At 44.9% G+C, this 20,819-nt stretch overlaps 2 protein-coding genes across 8 annotated transcripts in view; both read left to right on the forward strand.

Moving 5' to 3' along the window:
* Nucleotides 1-20,819, forward strand: part of LOC127053442 (zinc finger and SCAN domain-containing protein 29-like) — an 881,068-nt gene that overhangs the window by 826,815 nt on the left and 33,434 nt on the right. The gene's annotated exons all lie outside the window — the stretch shown is intronic.
* The window catches only part of LOC127053391 (VPS10 domain-containing receptor SorCS1-like), a 481,836-nt gene that overhangs the window by 114,700 nt on the left and 346,317 nt on the right, over nt 1-20,819 (forward strand). For 4 of the 5 annotated variants that reach the window (XR_007775021.1, XR_007775022.1, XM_050957982.1 and 1 more), the window contains exon 2: nt 17,234-17,301. Coding sequence is in view for 2 of the 5 variants with exons in the window: in XM_050957982.1 (XP_050813939.1) it covers nt 17,234-17,301 (68 nt within the window). In the remaining 3 variants the exon portion in view is untranslated. Of the gene's footprint in view, nt 1-17,233; nt 17,302-20,543; nt 20,590-20,819 lie in introns of those variants that run through there. The other variant, XM_050957984.1, reaches the window with a different exon arrangement.

Raw genomic sequence — 20,819 nt, forward strand, 5'->3', positions numbered from 1 at the left:
GTTATAAATGTGGGGAAAAAAATCAGATGGAAGGATCTTTAAAGCAGGCACTGTGGTCTTTTTAGGTGTTTGTACAACATCTACCACCGTGAGTTCCTGATCCTGACTTTCTGACTGTTCTAAAAATATTAAATAAGAATATTGTGTTGGATAAGGTTTGCACCAATTATTTGCGCCAAATGTTGAGTTCTTTGGGTTATGTCTTTTTTTGCTATTGATGAGCAGAATATGAAATTCTTGGTTGAATTAAAGAGTCCTGTGGCACCTGACATAACCTTAGTCCCAGATTTGGACCTTAGCGTCCAAAATATGGGGGTTAGCATGAAAACCTCCAAGCTTAGTTACCAGCTTGGACCTGGTACCTGCTGCCACCACCCAAAAAATTAGAGTGTTTTGGGGCACTCTGGTCCCTCTGAAAAACCTTCCCTGGGGACCCCAAGACCCAAATCCCTTGAGTCTCACAACAAAGGGAAATAATCCTTTTTCCCTTCCCCCCTCCAGGTGCTCCTGGAGAGATACACAGACACAAGCTCTGTGAAACTACACAGAGAGACTCCCCTTCTCTGTTCCCAATCCTGGAAACAAAAAAGTACTTTCCTATTCCCCCAGAGGGAATGCAAAATCAGGCTAGCAATCCAACACACAGATCTCCCCGATTTCTTCCTCCCACCAATTCCCTGGTGAGTACAGACTCAATTTCCCTGAAGTAAAGAAAAACTCCAACAGGTCTTAAAAGAAAGCTTTATATAAAAAGAAAGAAAAATACATACAAATGTTCTCTCTGTATTTAGATGATGCAACACAGGGTCAATTGCTTAAAAGAATATTGAATAAACAGCCTTATTCAAAAAGAATACAAATCAAAGCACTCCAGCACTTATATTCATGCAAATACCAAAGAAAAGAAACCATATAACTTACTATCTGATCTCTTTGTCCTTACACTTAGAAACAGAAGATTAGAAAGTAGAACTACTTCTCCAAAGCTCAGAGAAAGCAGGCAGCCAGAAAACAAAGACACAGACACTCAATTCCCTCCACCCAGAGTTGAAAAAATCCGGTTTCCTGATTGGTCCTCTGGTCAGGTGCTTCAGGTGAAAGAGACATTAACCCTTAGCTATCTGTTTATGACACGCCCCCCAAATTGCAGACAGTGGGGAAGCTCACTGGCGGCGATTTCCTTCTAGAACTTGAAAATAAACAGATTAATACAACACATAGGCCTTTACATATACTTCTAAGTATATAACTAACAGACTTTTACATTTTAAGAACACTTTTTAACTACTGAATTCTGGGAAACTCTCACGGGAGAGTGCATCAGCTACTTTGTTAGAAGCTCCTGTGATGTGTTGAATTTTAAAATCAAAATCTTGGAGAGCTAAACTCCAACGAAGAAGTTTCTTGTTGTTCCCCTTGGCAGTATGAAGCCACTTTAGTGCAGCATGGTCAGTTTGTAGTTGGAACCGCCGTCCCCAAACATATGGGCGTAGCTTTTCCAGGGCGTACACAATGGCATAGCATTCCTTTTCACTGACTGACCAGTGACTTTCCCTCTCAGACAGTTTCTTGCTGAGAAACACGACAGGATGGAAGTTGTGATCTGTTGCTTCCTGCATGAGCACTGCTCCTATACCACGCTCAGATGCATCTGTGGTTACTAGGAATGGCTTGTCAAAATCCGGGGCCCTGAGCACAGGGTCAGACATGAGCGTTGCCTTAAGTTGGGTAAAGGCCTTTTGACACTCATCAGTCCACTTAACTGCATTTGGCTGGGTCTTTTTGGTCAGGTCGGTCAGTGGGGCAGCGATTTGGCTGTAGTGGGGTACAAATCGCCTGTAGTATCCGGCCAAGCCTAAGAAGGATTGGACCTGCTTCTTGGACCGTGGGACAGGCCACTTTTGGATAGCATCCACCTTGGCCTGTAGGGGGTTTATGGTTCCTCGACCCACCTGGTGCCCCAGGTAAGTCACTCTGTTTTGGCCTATTTGACACTTTTTGGCCTTAACAGTTAGTCCTGCCTGCCTGATGCGCTCAAAGACCTTTTCCAGGTGTAGTAGGTGTTCGGGCCAGGAGTCTGAAAAAATGGCCACATCATCGAGGTAGGCAACTGCAAATTCTCCCAGTCCAGCTAGTAGACCATCTACCAGCCTCTGGAAGGTGGCGGGTGCATTTCGAAGGCCGAAAGGAAGGACATTGAATTCATACACCCCCGCATGGGTGACGAATGCTGACCTCTCCTTGGCAGGTTCATCTAGCGGTACTTGCCAGTACCCCTTGGTTAAGTCTATTGTAGAGATGAACTGGGCACGTCCCAACTTTTCCAATAGCTCATCGGTGCGTGGCATTGGATAGTTGTCCGGACGAGTTACAGCATTTAGCTTACGGTAGTTCACGCAAAAGCGTATTTCCCCATCTGGTTTGGGTACCAGAACCACTGGAGATGCCCATGCACTGGTAGATGGGCGGATTATACCCATCTGTAGCATGTTCTGGATCTCCCGTTCTATAGCAGCTTGAGCATGAGGAGACACTCGGTAGGGTGGGGTTCTGATTGGGTGAGCATTACCTGTATCAATGGAGTGGTATGCCCGTTCAGTCCGCCCTGGGGTGGCTGAGAACAATGGGGCGAAGCTAGTGCACAGCTCCTTGATTTGCTGCCGCTGCAGACGTTCCAGAGTGGTTGAGAGGTTCACCTCTTCCACGCCACCGTCTTTTTTCCCGTCGTAGTAGACACCGTCAGGCCACTCAGCATCATCTCCCTGGACTGTAAACTGACAAACCTGTAAGTCTCTGGAATAGAAAGGCTTGAGAGAATTAACATGGTACACTTTAGGCTTTAGTGAGGAATTGGGAAATGCTATGAGGTAGTTTACAGCTCCCAGGCGCTCTTGGACCGTGAAGGGCCCTTCCCATGATGCTTCCATCTTATGGGCCTGTTGCGCCTTCAAGACCATAACCTGGTCTCCTACCTTGAAGGACCGATCTCTGGCATGTCTGTCATACCAGGCCTTTTGCTCTTCCTGAGCATCCTTTAGATTCTCTCTAGCAAGGGCTAAAGAGTGTCGGAGGGTGCTTTGTAGGTTGCTTACAAAGTCCAGAATGTTAGTTCCTGGAGAAGGCGTAAACCCCTCCCATTGCTGCTTTACCAACTGTAATGGCCCCTTAACCTCGTGACCATACACAAGTTCAAATGGTGAAAACCCTAAACTGGGATGTGGTACAGCCCTGTAGGCAAACAGCAACTGCTGCAACACTAGGTCCCAATTATTGGAGAATTCGTTGATGAATTTTCGTATCATGGCCCCCAAAGTTCCATTGAACCTTTCCACCAGGCCATTGGTTTGATGGTGGTATGGGGTGGCAACCAAGTGATTCACCCCATGAGTTTCCCACAGTTTTTCCATGGTCCCTGCCAGGAAATTAGACCCTGAATCTGTAAGGATGTCGCAGGGCCAACCTACCCTGGCAAAGATGTCTGTTAGGGCCAGGCACACAGTGTTAGCCCTGGTGTTGCCTAGAGCGACTGCTTCTGGCCATCGGGTAGCAAAGTCCACTAAAGTCAGTACGTACTGCTTTCCTCTGGGCGTCTTTTTTGGGAAAGGGCCCAGAATATCCACAGCTACTCGCTGAAATGGGACCTCAATTATGGGGAGTGGCTGGAGAGGGGCCTTGACCTGGTCTTGAGGCTTACCCACTCTTTGGCATACCTCACAAGACCGGACATACTTGGCAACGTCCTTGCCCATCCCCTCCCAGTGGAAGGACTTCCCCAACCGGTCCTTGGTTCGGTTCACCCCAGCATGGCCACTGGGATGATCATGGGCTAAGCTTAAGAGCTTCCCCCGGTACTTAGTTGGAACTACCAACTGTTTTTGCGGCTGCCATTCTTCCCGGTGTCCACCAGAAAGAATTTCCTTGTATAAAAGTCCTTGGTCTATAACAAACCGGGATCGATTAGAAGAGCTGAGAGGCGGTGGGGTGCTCCGTGCCGCCGCCCAAGCTTTCTGAAGGCTGTCATCCGCTTCCTGCTCAGTCTGGAACTGTTCCCTTGAGTCTGGGGTCACCAGTTCTTCCTCAGACTGTGGACTTGGGCTTGGTCCCTCTGGAAGCGATGTAGGTGATGGGGTTGTTTCCGTTGCTGGTGAACCGCTCTCCGCTGGTGCACCTGAGGGTATTTCAGGCTCTGGCTGAGCCTTTTGGGTATGGCTGTCTGTTGCTTCTGCCAGTTTTGGCTCGCTGGCACCCTCTGGCGTTGAGTTTGAAGATGGAGTTGCACTTGCTGGTGCTGGTTGCTGTTCCAGTTCCGGGCCTGGGACTGGAGATGCTGTGGCTGTTTCAGTGGTAGGCATGGAATCCGGGTCCACTACCTCTGTCTGGGTCTCTGGTAACACAGACGGGGCCTCTGTGGACGGCTCAGGAACAGGAATGGGTCTGGAAGCTTGCCTGGTTTGGCTACGTGTAACCATTCCCACTCTCTTGGCCCGCCTCACCTGGTTGGCCAAGTCTTCCCCCAGTAGCATGGGGATAGGATAATTGTCATAGACTGCAAAAGTCCACATTCCTGACCAGCCTTTGTACTGGACAGGCAGTTGAGCTGTAGGCAAGTCTACAGCTTGTGACATGAAGGGGTAAATTGTAACTTTGGCCTTTGGGTTGATGAATTTGGGGTCAACGAAGGATTGGTGGATAGCTGACACTTGTGCCCCCGTGTCTCTCCACGCAGTAACCTTCTTTCCGCCCACTCTCAAATTTTCCCTTCGCTCCAAGGGTATTTGAGAGGCATCCGGGCCTGGGGATCTTTGGTGTGATGGTGGTGTAATGAATTGCACTCGCATGGTGTTCTTGGGACACTTGGCCTTGATATGTCCCAGGTCATTACACTTAAAGCATCTTCCATCTGATGGGTCACTGGGCCGAGGTGAGTTACTGGAGACTGGTGAGGTTGAAGGGTAGGGTATCTGTGGCTTTACTTGGGTGGTATGTGGGGTCTTTGGCTGTCCTCGGTTGTAGGGTTTATGGTCTGTGTGCCCCCTGGGGTAATCGTTCCCCTTGACAGTAGCTTTCTTGCTTTCTGCCAGTTCCATCCATTTGGCTCCAATCTCCCCCGCCTCAGCGATATTCTTGGGGTTTCCATCTTGTATGTACCGTGTGATGTCTTCAGGAACACCATCCAAGAACTGCTCCATTTGTATGAGGAGGTTCAGTTCTTCCAAGGTTTGAATGTTGTTTCCTGTTAGCCAGGCCTCATAGTTTTTTGCAATGTAGTAGGCGTGTTTGGGAAATGACACCTCTGGTTTCCACTTTTGGGTTCTGAAGCGCCGACGGGCATGATCTGGGGTTATCCCCATCCTGTATCTGGCCTTGGTTTGAAAAAGTTTATAGTCATTCATTTGCTGCTTAGGCATTTCAGCTGCCACCTCTGCTAAAGGTCCACTGAGGTGTGGCCTTAATTCTACCATATACTGGTCTTCGGGGATGCTGTACCCAAGACAGGCTCTTTCAAAATTTTCCAAGAAGGCCTCGGTGTCATCACCTGCCTTGTAGGTGGGAAATTTCCTGTGCTGTGGAGCAATAATTGGCGCCGGGTTGTTAGGGTTGGCTGGCACATGCAGCCCAGCTTTTGCCAACTCCAGTTCATGTTTTCTCTGTTTTTCCTTCTCTTCATTCTCTTTTTGTTGTTTTTCCATTTCTCGGCCGTGGGCCAACTCTTCTTCTGCTTGTTTCCTTCGGTAGGCCACCTCTTCTTCTTCTAGTTTTCTTTTGTGTGCTGCCTCCTTGGCTGCCTCTTTGGCTGCCTGTTCTCTTTGGTAGGCTGCCTGTTCTCTTTGGTAGGCTGCCTCTTTGATCTGTTCTTCTCTTTCTTTCATCTCCATCTCTTTTTGTTTTATTTCCAGTTCCTGTTTGTGTTTTTCCATCTCTCGCCTGTGTTCAGCTTCTTTGATTTGTCCTTCGGCCTCAATTTTTGCCTTAGAAGTCATGGTTCCTGTTTTCTTGTGTTGGGGTGCCCTCCGGTGTTTATCTTCTGAACTGCAGGTTCTCTGTTGCCTCCTGAAGTCTGCCTAGCAACAGTGCTTTTTTCCTTTTCTCTCTCTAGCTAATGTTCAATGAAAGGAAACCAGAAAAACCACTTTATTTGCATGCATATAAGTGCTGGTACTTGCCTCCTAATGGGAGGGCTATTGCATGACAAAAGACCCTCAACAGTTTGGTAATGGCTTCTCACTTAACATGCAAGCCACAAACTGCCAGAGAGAGCAGAAAAAAAAAATTCTCTCTGGTTCCCTTTTAAAACCAACTGTTTCTCTCTGCTAAAAAGCCCTTAGCAGAGAAAAGAAAAATATAATATTCCTACTGGCTTCTGGATTCTGTCTAGATCCTCCCACCACTGCCACTCATGACATAACCTTAGTCCCAGATTTGGACCTTAGCGTCCAAAATATGGGGGTTAGCATGAAAACCTCCAAGCTTAGTTACCAGCTTGGACCTGGTACCTGCTGCCACCACCCAAAAAATTAGAGTGTTTTGGGGCACTCTGGTCCCTCTGAAAAACCTTCCCTGGGGACCCCAAGACCCAAATCCCTTGAGTCTCACAACAAAGGGAAATAATCCTTTTTCCCTTCCCCCCTCCAGGTGCTCCTGGAGAGATACACAGACACAAGCTCTGTGAAACTACACAGAGAGACTCCCCTTCTCTGTTCCCAATCCTGGAAACAAAAAAGTACTTTCCTATTCCCCCAGAGGGAATGCAAAATCAGGCTAGCAATCCAACACACAGATCTCCCCGATTTCTTCCTCCCACCAATTCCCTGGTGAGTACAGACTCAATTTCCCTGAAGTAAAGAAAAACTCCAACAGGTCTTAAAAGAAAGCTTTATATAAAAAGAAAGAAAAATACATACAAATGTTCTCTCTGTATTTAGATGATACAACACAGGGTCAATTGCTTAAAAGAATATTGAATAAACAGCCTTATTCAAAAAGAATACAAATCAAAGCACTCCAGCACTTATATTCATGCAAATACCAAAGAAAAGAAACCATATAACTTACTATCTGATCTCTTTGTCCTTACACTTAGAAACAGAAGATTAGAAAGTAGAACTACTTCTCCAAAGCTCAGAGAAAGCAGGCAGCCAGAAAACAAAGACACAGACACTCAATTCCCTCCACCCAGAGTTGAAAAAATCCGGTTTCCTGATTGGTCCTCTGGTCAGGTGCTTCAGGTGAAAGAGACATTAACCCTTAGCTATCTGTTTATGACAGCACCTTAAAGACTAACAGATGTATTGGAGCATAAGCTTTTTTCGTCAGATGCATGTAATGGAAATTTCCAGAGGCAGGTATAAATATGCAGGCAAGAATCAGTCTGGAGATAACGAGGTTAGTTCAATCAGGGAAAATGAGGTCCTCTTCTGGCAGTTGAGGTGTGAATACCAAGGGAGGAGAAACTGCTTTTGTAGTTGGCCTGCCGTTCACAGTCTTTGTTTAATCCTGAGCTGATGGTGTCAAATTTGCAAATGAACTGAAGCTCAGCAGTTTCTCTTTGAAGTCTGGTCCTGAAGTTTTTTTGCTGTAAGATGGCTACCTTTACATCTGCTATTGTGTGGCCATGGAGGTTGAAGTGTTCTCCTATGGGTTTTTGTGTATTGCCATTCCTAATATCTGACTTTTATCCATTAATCCTTTTATGCAGGGACTGTCCAGTTTGGCCGATATACATAGTAGAGGGGCATTGCTGGCAAATGACGGCATATATAACATTGGTGGACATGCAGGTGAATGAACCAGTGATGTTGTAGCTGATCTGGTTAGGTCCTGTGGTGGTGTCGCTGGTGTAGATATGTGGGCAGAGTTGGCATTGAGGTTTGTTGCATGGATTGGTTCCTAAGAGTTGTTATGGTGAGCTTCACCTCGTTATCACTTCTGAAAGCTTGCTGACCCCTGTATTAGTGTATAGAAGGCTGATAAGTTTAAGGAAAAGTTTCTGTTTATACCTCCCCAAATAGGGGGCCTGTTGTGCCTTTTGGAACCAGCATTTGGATCCTGTAGGGTGCCTCTTCCTGACACACAGTTTTAGGTCAGTCTAGTCACAATAGCTTGTAACAACCAATCCCCTGGAAGTTATAACAGACTTTGTTTGATTGCCTTCTTCTGTCTGAAGAAGCCTTCCCACCACAGAACTATAAAAATTGCTATGAAACCCTGTTGTGCTGTATAAGTGGAAGACACTTGCAGTCAGGAGCCGAGGGATTTGTGAGAATATAGATGATCAAATGTCTCCAGCCGGAGGGAACTTTTTTGTTGAAATAAGGTTAAATGTGAGGATGCAGGGGCTTTTTTGCACAGTGGGTCCTTAGTGGTGGTGATATAGAGTAGGTTTACAGTACAGACACTACATACCCAGCTACTACATGTATAAATATCCATGTAGACTGTGAGGCACCACTTAGGTGAGTAAAATAGAAATACAGCAGAATTCTAGGATATATACTCTGCATGACTTTCTACACAACCATGTAATGCCTCTCCTGTCTACACTGCTATTATTAGCAATGTAGTGTCTGGCTTCCTCCCCATGGCTGGAGCATTTCCCTGCTGCAGCGAAAGGCTCCAGCCATTCTGGCCTGGGAGAGACAGCGGGAAAAGCTCTGGCAGCTCCCGGCTGCTTCCCCCCTGCCAGAACATTTCACTGATGCTTATAGCTATGCATGCTGCCAGAAGTTTAGACAAAGCCTTAGACATGGCTTAACAGTGTTTCCTTTTCTCATCCCTGCCATGCAGGACATGTCTTTACTGCACAGTTTACGAGGCCTTTATCCCAGCTCCCCCCTACCATCCACGCAGAAAACCTCTGACCTGGGTTTGTGGGTGTTTTTAAGCCCTGGCCAACCTGCCTGGCTGGGAGTACAGGTGAGACCCCAGGGATTGCTTTCACTGGCCTGGAACCCACTCATTGTGCAGTGAGGATGCAGGCTAAATCACTCGAGGACTGATAGTCCTGCAATTTATTCCCACAATTCCCCCTAAAGGACAGACAAGTCCTTTCTTGCAACTGAAAAAGCTGACTGGGAAATTATCCAGTTCAAAGAAGTATGGGATACGCCCCAAGACACACCAGGTGAGTGCAGAAACAATGAGGGGATGGTAATGTGTCTAAGGCTTTGCCCTGGGGGGCATGCCCACATCTGGGGCAGGCTAACTCTTGTGCTTAGACCCAAGTGCTGATCACTCCAGTTCACTGTGCAGTGAAGATGTAACTATAATTGTGAAAGGCTAAAAAATAGCCTGCAGAAGAACATCCTGTGGCTTGGAAAAACAAAAGAACCTTTGGGCTTGTCTTCACAGCAACAGATAGCTCGAGTTGCTCCACTCGACCTAGCCTAGCTTGAATTAGAGCAACGGCACAACACCACTCGAGCTGCACAGAGGGATTAGATTAGCCTCTGGTGAGTTGTGCTAACTGGAGCTGTAGCTGGTAGCTAGCAGCACTCAAGCTTCAACTCACTTCCCTGGCGTTCACCTTAAACGTGCTAACTAGATTGAGTTTGAAGCACCACTTCACTTGAACTGGAGATTTGTGTGTGTGGAAGGGAGCTGGGTTAGGGGCACCTCTTAAGTTACATCTTGAGCTAACCCTGCAGGGAAAGACAAGCCCTTCTTCAGCTACCAGGGTGATAGGTGCCCGTGTTAGAACCTCAACAAATTAATTTGCCGCAGAACAGTATAAAAGAAGGTTTATGATAGACACAAATGTGACAGGAAGAGACTGCCAATTTCTTGTCTATTTGGATTTTAAATAACTCAGGGCAGGCCCTGTGACATTTTTTTTTCTATATACAGGTTTTTAAGGACAGTTAAGCGGGTACCTATTCAATAAGCAACACAAACCCATACAAATTTTAAATCTGTCATGTTACTCCCTCTCTCTCCCATCTCCATAGTGCAATGCAGAGCCAGAAAGTGTACTGCTGCGGATGAGGCTTAAATCCCTGTACAGGTCATAGTGCCTTGGGATGCTGTCTTGTTACCATGGCAATGTATGAGGGCGTTGCCGTGGTAGACACGGCTTGGTGAGGCTGCGGCAGTGTTGCAATAGCTGTGGCCGGTTCTGACAGCGGGCCTGAAGGAGGCTCCTTCTCAGCACTCACAGAGTGGGACTGGAAGGGGCTCCCTGCACATCCCAGGGGCCAAAGACACCAGAATGCAAGGCGTGGGGGAGCTTGCAGTCTTCCTGGCCCAGTGGAACTGAGACCCCTGGCCAAGACTGCAAGGAGAAGGACAAGCCCCCGGCCGCGAGATAGGCCGCCCGGCAGCCAGAGGTGAAAGTGAGCTGGCCCGGTCCGGTCCGGCGTGCCAGACTGGACTAGCTTCCCCAGGCTGGTGATTTAAAGGGACTGGGGTTCCCTGAAGCTGCCAGACCCCAGGGCCCTTTAAATTGCCTCCTGAGCCCTGCTGCTGGAGCCCTGGGGTAGCGGCAGCAGGGCTCAGGCAGTGATTTAAAGGGCCTGGGGCTCCAGTCGCTGTGGGGAGCCCCGAGCCCTTTAAATCACCCCTGAAGCCCTGCCGCCACTACCCTGGGGCACTGACAGGAGGGCTCGGGCGGCGTTTTAAAGGGCACGGGGCTCCTCCGGGGTAGTGGGGCTCCGGCAGCGGGCCTCGGGCAGTGCTTTAAAGGGCCGGGGGGCTCCTGCTGCTGTGGGGAGCCCTGGCCCTTTAAATCCTCACAGGAGCCTTACCGTCGCTACCCTGGACCCTTTAAATCGCCATCTGCGCCCAGCTGCTGGAGCCCCAGGGTAGCCCGTTGGTGATTTAAAGGTCCTGGAGCTCCGCTGCGGTAGTGACGGCCAGAGCCCCGGGCCCTTTAAATAGCCCCTGAGCCCCGGGGCTCCCAGCCACCTCTGCAGCTGCTAGCTCCGGGGTGATTTAAAGGCCCCTGGGCTCCCAGCCGCAGCTGGAGCTCCAGGACCTTTACATCTTGATTTAAAGGCCCCAATTCTTCTGGTTGCGGCGCCACCTCTTATGGTTGAGGCCATGCCCCTGCTCAGCACTCTGGCGTACCGGTAAGTCCTTTAACTTACTTTCACCCCTGCCCATGGCTGAACATTTCTGGCCCAGGGATGCTTCCTACACTCCTGACTGGTGAGGGAGGCCATGACGGCAGAGCTGCACAGGGAAACTTGCACTGCTGCAGGGCCAGTGATGCTGGATCCCTGCAGTCACAAGGTGCCAGGGGAAGCTGGGGCCCTGGCAGGGCAAAGCAGAGTCCCTCCCCACACATGCCTCCCCTGGCCAAGACTGCAAGGAGATGGGCAGATATGGAATTTATGAGACTTTGTGATACGTCCGTCACCTCTCAAAAAAGTCATTAGCCACCACTGCCAGCCACTGTTATTTGGGTGAGTAGATTTAGGCCAAGATTTTCCAAAGTTATTAGTGATTTTGTGCTCCCAAACCGGGGACAATGTAAAGGCCTGATTTTCAGAAAGTGCTGAGCACTCAGCCTCTGAAAATCAGGCCCTTTTAAGGTGTATGTCTGGTTGAGGACCCAAAATCCAAGGTGTCCAACTCAACTAGGTTCTTTAGAAAGTATTGGCAATTCACTGTAGGCTCCCAAGTTTGAAAAACATAGAGTTGGTTGAAATGTTGTTCATGAAAACACTTTGGTTTGTGAGGCACGATGGCTTTTCAGCCAAAATGGAAGTTTTCTAACTGAGTTTCTTGCTGTTCTGTCATTTGAGGACCAGATGAGCTGCAGGCCATCACCTGTGTTTGGGCCTCAAAAACAACACCTGGTGTGCAGCTAATTAGTCATGAGTGGAGCCAAGCTCCCCTCTTCCAAAGGGCCATCCCATCCTGTGCCACTTCCCATAAACAGGGAAAGGTGAGGGACCCATTTCAAAACCACCTTACTTCAGGGGCATGAAAGCAAAGCTGTATCTTTGGCTGTAATAGTAGAGTTTATATCCCTGAAAAGAACATTTCTCTTTTTATCTCAGTTTTTAAAAGAGCTCACAGGCATAAAACCAGATTTTCAGCTCCTATGTGTGTATGTTGCACACACCACTATTTTGGCTGTTCTTTTCTTCTTGCCCTTGTTAGTTTGTGTTGATTGGTAAATGTAGGGAGCAGGAAAGAGGAAAAAAAACCAAACACATGTGAAGGGTGAGACATCCTGTTTCATTTCATTACAGCTTTCCATCACAGCCTATATTCTGACATTTAGGACAACATAATATGCATGTCTTTGATCATTAGTTCCTCTAAGCTATCTGGCGACAGCCTGGGAAAACAAAGCAAAAAACCAACCACTGCATCAACGAAACCCACCGCGATATTAAACACAAACTAACCTTTAGCAGTCTGAATAACAAAGAAATGAAAACAGGAGAAAGGAGAAATAATGAAATGAAAAGGAGAAATAATACTTTAAAAAAAAGATGGTCTTGCACAGGTTATTGAAATAACAGTTTAACAAAAAGCACATATGGGAATTTGGCATAAATAAGCAATTTTGCTGTCCAGCCATGACTTGTTCACGTTGCCTGTGTGTCTTGGTTTGGAGTAACGGTATTGCTGCTGCTTGAGGTAAAATGAATGGAAAAAAGAGACTGTTGTGGAGATGGTCTCTGATGAAACCTAAGGGATATGTTATATGTGCAGCATCCTGGGCAGAAGTGTGTTGAAGTCAGAATCTCTGCACAGAGAGATGGCAGAAAAAGTAGTTTTGTGGTCAAGGCTCTGGACTGGGAATTTGGAACGCTGACCTTACTTCTTGGCTCTGCTACAGACTCACTGTGACCTTGGATAAGTCCTTTAATCTCTCATCTACTATGATGGAAGGGAGTTGTCTATATGATTCTAGAATAAGATGTGATTGACTATTATAAGGTGACCAGATACCACCGTGATGGGCATAGACTAAGAACCTAGAGAGACATCACCAAGTAATGAAATAACAAAAATGCCTTCTGTTTATATGGTGTCCCTTCCCAAGAAGGATTTGAAAGTGCTCTCCTCATAATGATCCAGATGTGAAAGTGTTTCACAGATAACTACGCTTGGGAGGGATTAGACTTTTATCGGTAAATGTCGGTAAAGGTTGATTTTACCGTACACCCACAAACTGAAAAAAAAATAATTCCATATATAATGTTAGAAATTTACATACAGGCAAAGTCAGAAAAATTCTGCTTGAGAACTCATTAGAGTTTGCTTTAAGGATATTTACTTGGAATATTTTGACGTGCTGTAGACAATTTGTGTTTTAATTATTGTAAAGCTTTAACTTTTTGAATCTGAATGTCTACTATAATTAAATAATTGTCTGACTCTCCCAATTTCCTGTGACTGTGAAAATTTAAACAGATGAAAATGTAAAAAAAAAAAAAATGCATGCAATCATGGGTTTTATACAGTTGTGAACATTTAAATTGCTAAAAATTGAAAAAAAAGTTTCAAAATAAACATCAATATTAGCTGTTGAAATTATTAGAAAAAAGAAGAAAATAATAATTCTGCCAAGCCTGCAAATAACAGATCCTGTTGTCATTGGAATCAGTGGATACATTCCGATTGCCATAGGTGGGAGTAGGACAAAGAGAATTTATACAATTTGTATTGAGATTACCATCCACCACTGGGAGCCATCGTGTGCCAGCACAATATTATTAAGGAGCAAAGAAGCACTTCCCTAAATGGGATTGTACTCCCTTGACCTTTGCATCAGGTTTGTAGAATACAGAGCAATTCCTAGAACAGATTTGAAAAATTTTGACACAATAGTTTGTCATCAGCAAATACAGTTCTGTTGAAACCGAAATACTTCGTGAAATGTTGTCAGTGTTGCTGAAATTTTGTTTTGGAGGGAACAAAGTTTACAGCAAAGCAGAAACTTCCTGATGTCATATCTAGCAAAGATATGAATTTAAGCTCCCAGGCTTGTCTTTTTAAAGTGTTAGGTAGGTTTCCTTTGAGGATGAGGACTGTTAGGTTAGATATAGAGTGATTGCTTTGTGAAAAGTGTTCACCCACAGGCAATAGTGTTTTTGTCTTTGATCATTTTCCTGTGAGTTCATTTGAGAGTGTGGTGATGGTCTGGTTTCACCCACATAGTTGTTGTTAGGGCATTTAGTGCACTGGATGAGGTACACCACGTGCTGTGATCTTGAGAGGTGTGCTGTGGGCCACAACACTCCTACTGAAGGAATATTGGGACTCATAGAAACCGTCCTCAATCATTTGCCACACAAAGGGCCAGCTTCCCCCAGGACATAACTGACTTTCTCCACAAACTTCTCAACCTTAAAACACCATCCTTGCCACCATGTATGTCACTTTCCTATACAGTATATCCCTCAAAATGACAGCATAGCTGTCTGCCACAAATATTTACATGTCAATGAATGGCCCTCAAATATCCATCCCAAACAGATTGCCAAACTCATCCATTTCATCCTCACCCATAACAGTTTTACATTCAATGACAAATACTTTGTCCAAACGATGGGAACAGCTGTGGGATGGCTTCCCAACATGCCAACCTCTTCATGGGCCATCTTAAAGAAGAATTTCCAGACAAATGCACAACAAAGCCAGTGATAATACTTGAGATACATCAATGATATTTTGATCCTTTGGACAGATGACTTAACCTCCCTCATAGATTTCCACCGCAACTTCAACAGCCATCATCCATCCATGAGACTCTCTTTAGAATGCTCCCACGCTAGCATCAGTTTCCTGGACACCACAATCAGCTTCTAAAACAGAACCCTACAGACAACTATGTACAAGAAACCCACTGATCACTTACCTTCATAGATCCAGTAACCACCCCAAACACACCAAGAAATCAGTTATCTACAGATAGGCACACAAATACCACAGAATATGCTCTGAGGAGAAAGTCCAGGATATACACCTTTACAGACTCAAAACAGCCTTCACCAAACAAGGACACTCCACCAGACAAGTAGATCGTATCATGGAACAGCCCACCCCAAATACCCTGAGAAAACTTGCTTCGCTATAGAAATAAAATGCCCTCCAACCACACACCCCTAGTTCTCACCTGCCACTCCACACTGGAACCCATGGGGGGTAACATCAAACAACCACAACCCATACTCAATGGAGACTTGATTCTGAAAGAAATCATTCCTGAACCCCTTCTTCTAGCCTTCAAACAACCCTCCCTGCTGTCTCTCCACGCTCATCATCAGAAGCAAGCTCCACACGGACCAGGACATCAACTCAAAGACTCTGGACGCTGCCAGATCAACAAATGCAAAACCTAGCACACATGTCTTCACTGTAACAATGATCAACACCACCTGCAACACACCTTTCTAGATCCATGGGTCCTACCTCTTCAATGCACTAAATGCCCCAATATTAACTAAATGGGTGAAACTAGAAAGTCACTCAAAATGGACTCACACAGGACAAAGATGAAAAAGACAAAAACACCATATCACCTGTGGGTGAACACTTTTCATTAAGTGATTGTCTACGCTTGCAGCTGTGCCACTGTAGTGCTTAATGAAGAGGCTACCTATGCCAACAGGAGAGCTTCTCCCATCAGCATGGGTACTTCACCTCTCTGAGAGGCGCTAGCCTTTTCAACAGGACAAGCCCTCCCGTCAACACTGGGGGTTAGGTCAGTATAACTTCGTTTCTCAGGTGTGGATTTTCCACACCCCTGAGCGATGTCGTGATACTGCCATAAGTTGGTGGTGTAGACCAAGCCAAACTCTGACCTTTTCAGTTTTCAGCAACTGAAACCTGCAACTCTTAATCCAGACCCCTCCCCACCCAAATCTGTGTGGTTTTTGCTTTGTTTTGGAGGCAGGGTGGGGGATTGGCAAAAACCCGAAAACTTTTGAAGAAAAAATGTTGATGAAAACAGAACCTTTTATTCATGTTAAATCAAATGTTCTGCATGAGCAAAGCCCATTTCCTGAGCAGTTTTAGCAGGCCTGGCCATTGCCCCCATAGTCCTCCACCAGTTTTTCACGCTTTTACAATCATGTTTACATATTGTTAAGTGTCTTTTCTTTCCACTCTTGCTGTTTGAAAGGCTCACAAAAGTAACTGGCTAAGCCCAGCAAATACATACACACAAGTAATATTGACAGTCTCATAGGCGTTTGAGAAGCCAATGACTTATTTGGATGTCTAAATTCAGCTTTAGATTCCTAACTCTAGGCACCCATTTTAAAAAATTCTGGTCTTAACTTCCCTATGGCTCAGCTTGTATGTCAGTCATGTGGTTATAACAAAATCTACCCCACAGAGCAGTGATGCAAGGCTAAATCTTGGTCCCTGTGCATAGCCCAAGGAAATGTTCGGTTTGAAATCCTCTCCCATGACCATGGTGCAGCTGCTGCTGCAGCCCATTGGCTACTCTAGCTTTCAATCACAGCTATTCTTTCCCTGCAATGGATCCATGCAGATGTACTAGCACTTCCTAGTTTTAGGAAAGGCCAAAAGCTGGAGCATAGGATGAAACAATTGCCCAGACCAGGAGGAAGTCTTGTATGAATGCCTAATTTGCACTCGTATCAGTAAGAGGTGAAGGATCTGGCCCAGAAATCCTTAATTTAAAGCAAAACTCAGCATAGTTAAAGGAGCCATAAGGTATGATTAAGTTGCCTGACAGAGGTTTTGGAGCTCTAAGAAAAATGTTGGAAGGGATCCAAAACCTCATGCTTTGGAATTTAAGCCACTCTCTACTTTTTAGGGGTTAGAATGAGGCCTTCATGGGGGACAGATTAGCCCACAGTGGCCTTCGTCAGGGTTCTTACATCTTTTGGTACTGACCACCATGAAAGACAAGATTCTGGCCCAGGAGGACCTCTGCTCCATTACAGGCTGGTGGTTCTCATGCTCAGGAATCCCAGTGGAAGGCAATCACTCTTTCTGCCACATACTGCAGATATCCTCCTCTATCTGCAAGTATTTTGTATGGCATATTTTGTCACCCGTTTTGCCTTCTGGGGGAAGAATGCACCGTATAATGGTACAGCGGCGCTGAACAGGGAAAGGTCTGCTCAGTTCAACATACAACATCTGCAAGCACTTCCCATGTCAGTTTAGGCAAATGCTTTAACAATTCATTCAATTATGTTAAGCACCCATTAAAGGAATCCTAAACCCTCCCTTGGGTCATTTCAGTTCTAGGAGATTGTAATTGTTTCAGACTAACCATGATTTCTTCTTTTGCCTCCAGGTGATTCTAATTCTGACAAAGCTGTATGACTACAACCTGGGGAGCATCACCGAGAGCTCACTTTGGAGGTACATAGAAAAATTGAGTTAATAATTACCGTCTTACTTAAACATGAACAGTCTGGTACAGTTCTTTTATTGAATTTAATTGGATTTTTTACATGCTGGAAGGTTCACGGCTAAGCGTTCTCTCTCTCTCTCTCTCTCTCTCTCTCTTTTTTAGTCCTTTGTTCTCTCATTCTTGAGGATGATGGGACTGAGGTCTGATTGTCTTGTTCAGCTAGCTAGATAATGCATTTCATGTAACTGTCACTTAGGTGTGGTTGGGTTTTTTGTTTGTTTTTTTTGTTTTACACACAATCCTGTTCAGAATTAATAAACCAATTGATCGAAACCCAACCAACAACCCCCCTGTTTTGATCTGTAACACTTTATTTCAGTTTGGTTCTTTCAAAAGTTTACAACTGAACATTGACTTAATACCTTACTATGCATAGAAAAATGCTGCTTTTAACCATCTTAATTTAAATGACACAAGCACAGAAACAGTTTTCTTACTTTGTCAAATCTTTTTTAAAACTTTCCCTTTATTTTTTTAGTCGTTTACATTTAACACAGTACTGTAAGGTATTTGTGGTGTGTGTGTGTGTGTGTGTGTGTCTTTCTCTGCTGCTGCCTGATTGCGTACTTCTGGTTCTAAATGAGGTGTGTGGTTGTCCGGTCAATTCATAGCTCTGGTGTTCATAACTCTGAGGTTCTATTATAACTCATGTAGTGCCTGTAGGGGCGCTTGTGTGTTTGAGGACTGTTCAAGTGAATAGTAAGGGTTTTCTGGCCCACATCCATTGTTGTTAGGACTGGGTGACTGATCACCACTTCACATTGACTTCAGTGGGCTTCGGCTTAAACCTTGAGTTTGTCAATTGCTTCGAGAGCCTCAGAGGAAGAATGTTCATATGAGTGTTAAATATGTTTTGTTGCTATATTCTTCCCCCTGCTTTCCTGGTGAAATCTGTTGGGGTTTTTTTTTTTAGCTTTACCAGTGGCCGTGAGTGAGGATCCTTGTGACAGTCCCATTGGTGGTTTCCCATTTTCGGAGTAACGGGAGAAAATGATGGAAGGGCTCTTATTATTTAAAGTACCTGATACACTTGTATAAAAAAAAATCAAGGAAAATAGAAATGAGGGAGAAAAAAAATCCTTCATTTCTCTGATTTGTTTTATTTCTTGAGAGATGATGTTGGCCAGTGAAAGAACACACTATCCCTGGTTTACTTTGCTCTTGCACATCGGTGACTGTTTCCAAAAGATAGAAGAGAAAAGCACGTCTTTCTGTATCTACACACAACCTTGGAAAAGTGTCTTGTCTGTGATACGTGGCATACATATAACACACTTCATAGTAAGGGGAGAGGGATAGTTCAGTGGTTTGAGCATTGGCCTGCTAAACCCAGGGTTGTGAGTTTAATTCTTGAGGGGGCCGTTTAGGGATTTGGGGCAAAAATCTGTCTGGGGATTGGTCCTGCTTTGAGCAGGTAATTGGATTAGATGATCTGAGTTCCCTTCCAACCCTGAGATTCTATGAAGGGTACATGAATAAAGGGCTGGAAAATGATTAGCAATTGTTTAAGTAGAGTAGTTTGGGTTATAACTGGTTAAAAGTAGACCTATGTGGATTACTGATTTTTTGGTTCACTCACAGTTCTGAAAAACTGAATAAAAATTGGGTTGCCTTGACCTGAAACCATTTTTGGGGGGAATATTCACCTACACGAAAAGTCAAAAGATTATTATGGGTCAAACAAAGTGAAAGATTTTCATTAATAAGATGCAAAGAAATTTCAAAACAAAAGTAATTTTGAATTAAAAAAACTGAAATGTAAAAAATTTCAAAACAAAACATTGGGCTTTTATTTCAGATTTTTCAAGTATTTTTTTCAACCAAAACAATTCAGAGAAATGGACATGAATTTTCAAAATGTGTTTTTAGGTTAAAAAAGCTTTGGCTGAAAAATTTTGCCTAGTTCTAGTTATAAACTCGGTAGTCGAAGGAGTTATCGATGGTCATAAGCAGTCTGTTGACCAGTTGCGCTCTATAACTATCTATAACACACACCGCCTACTGACCATAGCATGTGGATTTTTTTTTTTTATAAATATACTGATATTTGCCAGGATGACATTTCTTTTGAATTCCTTAGCCGATTTAACTTCTGTCCTGTCCTCCTGCAGTGATAATGTATGGAGCTCGCCACAAATCCAATGAGTAAAAAGGCTATTGGCAGCTGACTCGTGTATGTGATAAAAACAGCAAAAGAGAGAGGCAAGGAAAGAGGGTGACGATCTTCTTAAAAGTTAAGCTTCAGGCCTGATCTACACGTAATAATTAGATCTGCCTAGCTATGTTGCTCAGGGCTGTGATAAATGCTGCATCCTGAGTGCAGTAGTAAAGTCAGCCTAAAGCCTGGTTGTAGATGCAGCTAGATTGATGGAAGAATTCTTTCTTTCAACCTCTCAAAGACATGGATTGGCTACATTGATGGCAAATCCCCTCTGTCAATGTAGGAAGTGTCTACAATACAGCTTCAGTGCCATAGCTGTGCCATTCTAGCGGCTGTAGTGAAGACATACTCTTAGTGATCAATAGACTCTTGGTGGCAAGTGAGATGCTGCCTCTGAAGCGAGCGAATGAGATTTCTTGTTGGCTGGACCTGGCATTAATTACACCATAATCCTCTCTACAGATTTCCCACCCCCCCTTGGGTTTAAGTTATTTATTTGTTTAATTCATTCAAGAAAGAGAAAAGAGGGCAAAGCAAAGATTATCTCATGCCGAGCAATTATTCGAGGTTTTATTTTTCTTCCTCTCCCAGTTGTCTCTTGGATCACAAAGAGGATTACACTTTGAGGCTTGGGAGAAGATGGTGGTTTTCACTACAGGAGCAAGATAAGATTAAGTCTGAGATAAATAAAATGTCAGAATAACAGATATAGAGTCTGTGGGAAGTGGGAGGAAATAATCTTCTCCCTTTTCTTTTTTTTGATGTGATCAGAGTTCTGAGGAGCTCTGCATTGAACTCTTCATTCAGGGCCTGAAGAGAAAAAGCAGCTAATTGCATGCTGTTAGCCTCAGCCCTGCAGACATTTAGGCATGTGCTTTACTTTATTCCCTTGAGCCGTTCCATTGAAATCAGTGGGACGACTTCTGATAAGATGCCCTAGCTTTTGTATAGTCTCTTTCATCAGTAGAACTCAAAGGGCTTTACAAAGGAGCTCAGTACCATTATCCCCATTTTACAGATGGCACAGAGCGGGAAAGTGACTTGCCCAAGGTCATCCAGGGGACCAGTGACACAGGTAGGATCAGAACTCAGGTATCCTGAATCCTAATCAGTGCTCTGTTCGCTAAGCCATGCTGCCTCTGTTTAAGCACACGTGTAAATGTTTGCAAGATTAAGGCATGCTGTCATACATGGCAGGCATCCAATTTATCCCACTCACTTCTCCAACAAATTACATTTTCTGCTTTAAATTGTCCCCAAGATAGTATCCCCGTCTTCACCTGCCTTATCCCCTAAAAATCGATT

This window comes from Gopherus flavomarginatus, chromosome 6, assembly GCF_025201925.1.
Source record: "Gopherus flavomarginatus isolate rGopFla2 chromosome 6, rGopFla2.mat.asm, whole genome shotgun sequence".
NCBI classification, from domain to species: domain Eukaryota; kingdom Metazoa; phylum Chordata; order Testudines; family Testudinidae; genus Gopherus; species Gopherus flavomarginatus.